This window comes from Nicotiana sylvestris, chromosome 9 (assembly GCF_000393655.2).
Source record: "Nicotiana sylvestris chromosome 9, ASM39365v2, whole genome shotgun sequence".
Taxonomy (NCBI): Eukaryota; Viridiplantae; Streptophyta; class Magnoliopsida; order Solanales; family Solanaceae; genus Nicotiana; species Nicotiana sylvestris.
Genome location: NC_091065.1, coordinates 53,812,055 through 53,819,987, shown reverse-complemented (window position 1 = coordinate 53,819,987; position 7,933 = coordinate 53,812,055). Strand labels below are relative to the sequence as shown.

General features: G+C 38.8%; 1 protein-coding gene across 1 annotated transcript; it reads right to left on the bottom strand.

Moving 5' to 3' along the window:
* Nucleotides 1-6,164: 6,164 nt before the first annotated feature.
* LOC138877590 (uncharacterized) lies at nucleotides 6,165-7,733 on the bottom strand. The gene is made up of 2 exons (XM_070157213.1): nucleotides 7,117-7,733; nucleotides 6,165-6,261 (listed from the first exon to the last, which is right to left on the bottom strand). Exons 1-2 carry the CDS (start codon nucleotides 7,731-7,733, stop codon nucleotides 6,165-6,167), a joined length of 714 nt encoding a protein of 237 aa, XP_070013314.1.
* Between the last annotated feature and the right edge of the window lie 200 nt (nucleotides 7,734-7,933).

Genomic DNA, 7,933 nt, shown 5'->3' with positions numbered 1-7,933 from the left:
CATAGTCATCATATCCCATATCTACCCTTCCCATCCGCTTAGTGGTCATTCAAAGCGAGTGTTGGTCGGCGACCTCTATTGAGTGTTGTTACCTGTCCCTTCTTAATGACCCTAGAGGGATTTAGGACATCTACCTAAAGGTGGTTCTAGACAGACCCCTAAGTTTTAAAAGGTGACAATACTAAGGCGATAAGCAATAACACATAAGACTCTTAGCAAACAAGACAGGAAGGAGAAAATAAGAGACTCAGTTTACCTCCACAAGTAAGGCATATAAATAACATGACTCAAACACAAATAAAGGCCTTTTGTTAAACAGTATCCTAAGGCATGATGTCTAATAGAATATACAAAAAATAGGCAGTTTGTTTTATAAACTCAGAAGTAATGACCCTAGCAGTTGCCTATTGATTTTTAAAAGCTTGTTAAAATCAGAAAGACATTAAGTCACAGAAACAGTTTCAGAATTGCAAGTTTTGAAAATGCCCTATAGGCTTGCCTATATGAGGAATACTGATGACTACATTTTATATAGTGAAACAAGGCAGGTTTTGAAACGGACTCTTTAATCCCTATAGGCATGCTGTCTAATGATAAATTGAGGCAGTTCTGAAAGAACTCATTTCAGGAAAACAAACCATTAATTAAACTAGTTTAGAAGTGAACTAAAATGCAGACTGGGCTGATTTATTTAAACTAGTTAAGATCGACATGCATAATTTCTGATATTGTTCACTATAGGCATGATATCTAATTTTAATACTGATTTTCAGAAAGTTGCAGGCATGATGACCAATGAAAAGCATGTAAACACTTGTTATTGCAGAAGCTGGATTAAATTATGTCCTATAGGCATGACATCTACTTGTGAAACTTATTTAAGACCTATTAAACATGATTTCTATTATGGAATCAATTGAGACCTATAGGCATGATTTCTAACATAACAAGATACAAAAGTCATATAGGCATGGTTTCTACTTATAAAGGCAAGCATAAAAATTGTAAAGTCCTATAGGCATGGTTCCTACCCGAATTATCCCACAAAAATGTAACTACCCACCCTTTCACTAGTTACCCTAATATTCGTTTACAAATTATTACAGACCATATGAATGAATTACATAAGTAAATAAGAAAATAAGAAGCTATTCTATAGGGAGCCTACAGATAGGCCCATATTTCCAAAGCCTCCAATAGCCTCAATTGCCTCAATTCCATAGACAATGTCATAGTCTAGGTGCATCAAAGTTCCCTAAGGATCTCAAGGATCCCGGGCAGTGCTTACACCTAGACTTGGTAACCAAAATTGAATAAGTGCAGTATGGAAGGGCCAACCTTAGTATGCCAGAGTCCAGAGGGTTCTCAAGAGGATTCCAAGGCAGTACACATACTGGAGAAGGCAGGAATTATTGACTTAGGAGTAGAGTGAAAGTGCTTGACACAAGTTGAAAGGTTTTAGTGGGAAAACTGTATTAAAAGGAAGTTTGTTTGAAATAACTTAGTAAAACAACAGAGATAGTTTGAAAAAAGAGTCTAGTAGTCAACAACAGTCTAAACACAACACCCTTAAGACAGGTCCATACACAGCCAGAGGTCACACAACCAAAGTGAGTTTAGTAGGCACAAACATGGGTCAAGGGATTTGGGGATACATAGGACACAAAACACATAACAAGCAAAGGTCTTAGGAATTGGTACAGACTTGTTCAGACACAACTGATCAGACATAGTGACAAAACCAGCAATTCTTAAGGGGGTTAAGTATAGGATCCACATGATTCAATCCCAGAACCGTACAAGTTAGGAGTGCAGACTACTTAGAGGGCGGTGAGGGGTAACATGCTCATACTGATTCTAAGGAAGGGGGAGTTCATAACATGCTAATCATGCAATCATATTAACTACATGTTTCATAGAAATCATAAGTAAAAGCAGACTAGGAACATGATGAACTGAAGTAATAAAAGAACCATGCTATTTTTGGAACTTGAACTGAAATTAGAACATACCAGTAGAGAAGGCAATAAACAAAAGCGAGAGAGAAGGAGGACACAATAGTTAGCATTGGCTTGCACCTAGCTGACTCAGAATAGTAGCAAGTAGCACAACAGAGAGAGAGAGAGAGAGCAGAAATTTTAAGTGTGAGAGAGAGTTTTCAAACCAAGAGTGTTCGTGTCTTAGTGTTAATGAGAGAGTGTGTATATATAGTAGTTCGAAATTAGATAAAAATAAGTTAAGAATCATAGTAGCATAGTAATTATGGAACTCAGAATCAAATTATAGCAAAATCAGGACAAGTACTCCCTTAAGTTAAGGGAATTAACTCAAACGGTAAGAATAATTAATAAATAAAGAAAGAAATCAGTGTATGACTAATAAAGAAAGATTAAAATTTAGTAAGTATAGGGTAGACAATTAGGGCTAAGTTCAGAAACTCCAATTAAGGATATAGTTCAGTAAGAATAAAATACCACAACAGACAAGGTAGGTGAATCAATTAATTTGAATAGAAGAGGTAGAAATTTAGGGTTTAAAGGAAGGTCCCTCAATCAAACCATAAAATAGGGAATCCAGAATCAATCAAGAGGACGTCATGATTTAGTACTCAGTATATAAATAGAGTAAGAATAACCAGACATAGCAAACATGCAGGTTAAACAGTATCGACAGAAAGAAGCAATTCTGAACAATCAAGAAGAACATAATCACATAGAGGTGACATAAGTTAGGCTAAAACTCAGTAAGAACATATCCGAGGCAAGGTAATCACAAAAACTTAAACAAGAATCGAATAATCATGCTAACGTACAGAACCAAACAAAATATCTCAGAAATTTAGGGCTTTCAACATAAGCGAGTTGAAAAGGGAGTAAAATCATAGAATCTGTCAAAATATGCAAGAGATGGATGTTTAAACGTAAAGAATCAGTTTAAACAAAGTTTTAAAAAGAGTTCCGAAACCCTAATTTTAGAAGAAGACGAAAACACTTTGAAATTAATGATTCTCGTAAAAGTGTTTCAAGAACATAGTTAAATACTAAAGAAATCAACTCAAATCGTCCTAGATCTGTATAGATCTAGGAGACACAGGAAGAAATTAGGGTTTTTGAAGAAATCTATATAGAGATGCAAGAACCTGTATATAGCCCCAAGGATCGTGCCAAATACAACGTGATTTTGCTTGAAATCACATCGGAGTGGCCAAGAATAGGCAAGTAGCAAACCCTAGATGCAAGTTGGTGTGGCCCAGGGACCTTGAAGACGTTAGAGAAGGCAAGCACAACATTAGAGGAGCCATTGGAGGCATAGGAGTTGAAGGGAGGTCGCCGAAGAAGACCAGAGAAGAAGGTCGGCAGTTGAAGGAGCTAGGGTTAGGTTGAGGGGTTGAGAGAGGAGAGGAGATGGGAGAATACAGAGGCGGCAGATTTGGGAAATGAGATAGGGTTAGGGGGTTGATTGGAATTAAAATGGTAAGAACGGATGAGGGCCATTGATCTTTTAGATCAACAGTCAGGATTTAATATGGCTTTGGGTCAGGTAGACGGGTTCAGGGCTTGGGTCGGGTGTTTTTAATCTAAAATTGGGCTGGGGTTGGGTTTAAATTGGGCTATATTTTAAATAGCCAATTTTCCCTATATAATTTATAATAAGTGATAAATAATTTCTAGAAAATAATCTTGTGTACTAAAATGATTTAAAATAGATATTTAATATTTTAAAAATATAGGAGATCAATTTCACGCATATAAATGTAATTATGCTAATATTGTAATTATATGTAATTTAGCTTTAAAATATAAAATACATTTATAAAAATGCATAAAAAAATATTTTAACCATATTTTGGCATAAATATAGAAATTAAATGATTAAATCACCACAACACTAATTTGAGGGATAATTATTGGGGATTTTATGAATAAAAGGAAAAGAAATAAATCAATATAAATCCTTAAAATTATAAGAAAAATTATAAAACCCTTGTGCATGCTTATATATGCATACATATGCTATTTTGAAGGTATTTATTCATATAAAAAATATAGAAAAAAATTGGGTATCAATAGTTGCCCCTCTTTACCCGGGAAGGATGAAAGAGTTTTCGGGTAAAGAAATGATGGCCAATTTTGATTGGGCAGGATGTTTTGAAGGATAGAGGCCAGACTCCGGGTTTCGAGTTGCCTACATATCTCTGGTTTTACAGGAATCAGGCCATGTGTAGTTCTAGATAAATCTGCAGAATATGCCGATAAAATTATTGTAAGAACGGACACACGATGCTGAAGCAGCTTTGGTGAGTGGTTAGATCTCAGGACAGTTGAGGGAACTGGAGAGAGATTGTTCCTACTAGGATAGCAGTCGCTTATTGGTTACCTGCAGATAAAAGATGCTACAAACATATTTGCGAAAATTTAAACATGATGCAGATTCCCTTTGGACCATGAATGTTGTCTTTGAACGGTAAAAGATGACGTCCTGGGCCATGAATTGTTTAGTGAGTGATTCGCAAGCCATGAAATGATGCTCTCGGGCTATGAAGAGGGTGCCTCCGAACCATGACGCCTTTGAATAATGATATGCAAGTTTGAGAGATCCTCAGGCCATGGCATGGTGTCGTCCATCTATGAGGATGATGCCTTTGGACTATGACTTCTTCGGATAGATTGGCGATATTTCAGCCCATGATATGCAATAGTCATGATGTTATCAAGACAATGATTAGTCTTGTGAAATGGAGGGCAGAGCTTAGTCCGATTGGAAAACAAATAGATAGTTAAATAGACCAATATCTTGTGCAAAGAGGGACAGTGCTCAGTCCCATGCGAATGTGGAGGCAAGGATTAGCCTCACACAAGTATGGAGTCAAGGATTAGACTCGTGTAGATAGGGAGTCAAGGATTAGACTCCTGGAGGCAAAGGTTAGCCTCATGCAAGATGGAGTCAAGGATTAGACTCATGCGAATAGGGAGGCAAGGATTAGCCTTATACAAGTATAGAGTCAAGGATTAGACTCAAGCAAATAGGGAGGCAGGGATTAACCCCATGCAAATAGGGTGGCAGGGACTAGCCTCATGCAAGATGGAGTCAAGGATTAGACTCATGCAAATGGGGAGACAGGGATTAGCCTCATGCAAGTTGGAGTCAAGGATTAAACTCATGGAAATAGGGAGGTAGGGGTTAGCCTCATGCAAGATGGAGTCAAGGATTAGACTCATGCAAATGAGGAGGCAAGGATTAGCCTCACGCAGTTATGGAGGCAAGGATTAGCCTTATGCAAATATGGAGGCAAGGATTAGCCTTATGCAGTTATGGAGGCAAGTATTAGCCTCATGCAAGTATGGAGGCAGGGATTAGCCTCATGAAAATAGGGAGTCAGGGATTGGACTCATGCAAATAGGGAGTCAGGGATTAGACTCATGCAAATACGGAGGCAAGGATTAGCCTCATGCAAATGTGGAGTCAGGGATTAGACTCATACAAACAGGAAGGCAGAGATTAGCCTCATGCAAGTATGGAGGCAGGGGTTAGCCTCGTGCAAATATGAAGGCAATGATTAACCTCATGCAAATATAGGGGACACGGATTAGTCCCATGCAAAGAGCGAGTAGTAGGTAAGAGTAGTGTATTCTTAGCTGGAGATGTATTCGACGTCTGATGGCCTGATTGATAGTGAATTATCTTTGTGTATACATATGTTTGCGAGTGCTATCGTTATGTCAAATGTGCCTGCGTTCAAAGAAAAATTATAAGTTTTGTGGGAGGTGGGGGGGGGGGAGGTTGGTTCGTGCTTCTGTCCACTGGCCTTTCTTTGGTTCATTCTGAAAGCCCTTTCAAGTTTCCCTGGGTGATACCTGACTGTTATGGAAATAGAATTTTCGAAAATATGCAATTATTTGATAAAATAGAGTTGTTTTAGAAATGTATTGATATATCAAGTAATTTTGATGAACTAGTGACTGTAACACATCTCAAAGGCATTGCAGCTATCTCATATTGGAATTTTGAGGGTCCTCCTCAAAATTCCGCCCCAGTTTCTGCTCTTGGGGAAATGAAAATTTTATTATGATATGACCAAACCCATAAGGCTGCCTACGTATCCCCTCTTAAACGGGAATCAGGTCAAGCGTAGTTCAATTACATAAGAAGAGAATGTATATAATCTAAGCATAGTATCTCTTGACTGCGTCTGAATTGATTGGCTTTGGCCAAATTTCTCCATCTATTTCTGCAAGTATTAGTGCTCCTCCTGTTACTACTCTGTGAACCATGTACGGACCTTGTTAGTTGGGAGAGCATTTCCCTTTGGCCTCATCTTGATGTGGGAAGATTTTCTTTAATACCACCTGCCCTGGTGCAAACTGTCTTGGTTTGATTCTTTTGTTGAAAGCTCTAGACATTCTATTCTGATAAAGTTGGCCGTGACACACTGCGTTCATCCTCTTTCCATCGATAAGGGCCAATTATTCATAGTGACTCCTTATCCACTCCACATCACTGAGTTCAACTTCTTGTATGACTCTTAAAGAAGGAATCTCCACCTCGGCTGGGATGGCAACTTTGGTACCATAAACCAACTTGTAGGGAGTTGCCCCGGTTGATGTGCGAACCATGGTGCGGTATCCCAATAGGGTAAAGGGTAACTTTTCATGCCATTGTTTGAGGTTCTCGACCATTTTACTTAGTATCTTCTTGATGTTTTTGTTGGCAGCTTCTACGGCTCCATTCATCTGAGGTTTGTAGGCTGTGGAATTCTTGTGCTTGATTTTGAATGCTTTACATATGGCTTTCATCAAATCACTGTTAAGATTGGTGGCATTATCGGTAATAATAGACTCGGGAACTCCGAATCGGCAGATAATACGATCCTTGACAAAATCTATGACGACTTTCTTGGTTACAACTTTGTAAGATGTAGCTTCTACCTATTTTGTGAGGTAACCAATGGCTACCAGAATAAACCTGTGTCCATTTGAAGTAGTGGGCTCAATCGGACCAATAACATCAATTCCCCAGGCGGCGAATGGCCAAGGTGAGCTTGTTGCATTGAGCTCATTTGGTGGCACTTTTATCATGTCGGCGTGCACTTGGCATTGAAAGCATTTGCAGACATACTGAATGCAATTCATCTCCATGGTCATCCAAAAGTAGCCTGCCCTGAGTATCTTCTTAGCTAAGACGAAACTATTCATGTGTGTGCCACATGTCCCAGCATGCACATCCTCAAGTAGCTTAGAAGATTCCTTTGCATCAACACACCTTAGTAGGCCTAAATCGGGAGTTATTTTGTACAAGTTCCCCATACTGTGGAAGAAATGTTTTGACAATCTTCGGAGAGTGCGTTTCTGAGTGTGATTTGCATGCTCCGGGTATTCTCCTCTTGATAAGTACTCTTTGATGTCTTGGAACCAAGGTTTTTCGTCCGCTTCTTCCTCGACATGAGCACAATATGTCGGCTGATTATGGATCCTCACCAGAATAGGATCAATGTAGTTCTTATCTGGATATTGTATCATGGATGACAAAGTGGCTAATACGTCGGCAAACTCATTCTGAATTCTGGGCACATATCGAAATTCTACCTTTGTAAACCTCTTTCTCAATTCCTGCATGTGGTGCAGATATGGCAATATCTTGGAATTCTTGGTGGCCCACTCTCCTTGTACCTGGTGTACAAGCAAATCTGAATCACTGATTACCACCAACTCTTGAACATTCATATCAACTGCCATGTTGAGCCCTAGTATGCAGGCTTCATATTCTTCCATGTTGTTGGTGCAAGGAAATCTAGGTTTAGTAGATACCGGATAATGTTTACCCATTCTGATACCAAAACTGCTCCAATGCCTACTCCTTTGAAATATGCGGCTCCATTAAAGAACATCCTCCAACCGTCATATTCTTCGATAATGTCCTTTCCTACGAATGATAC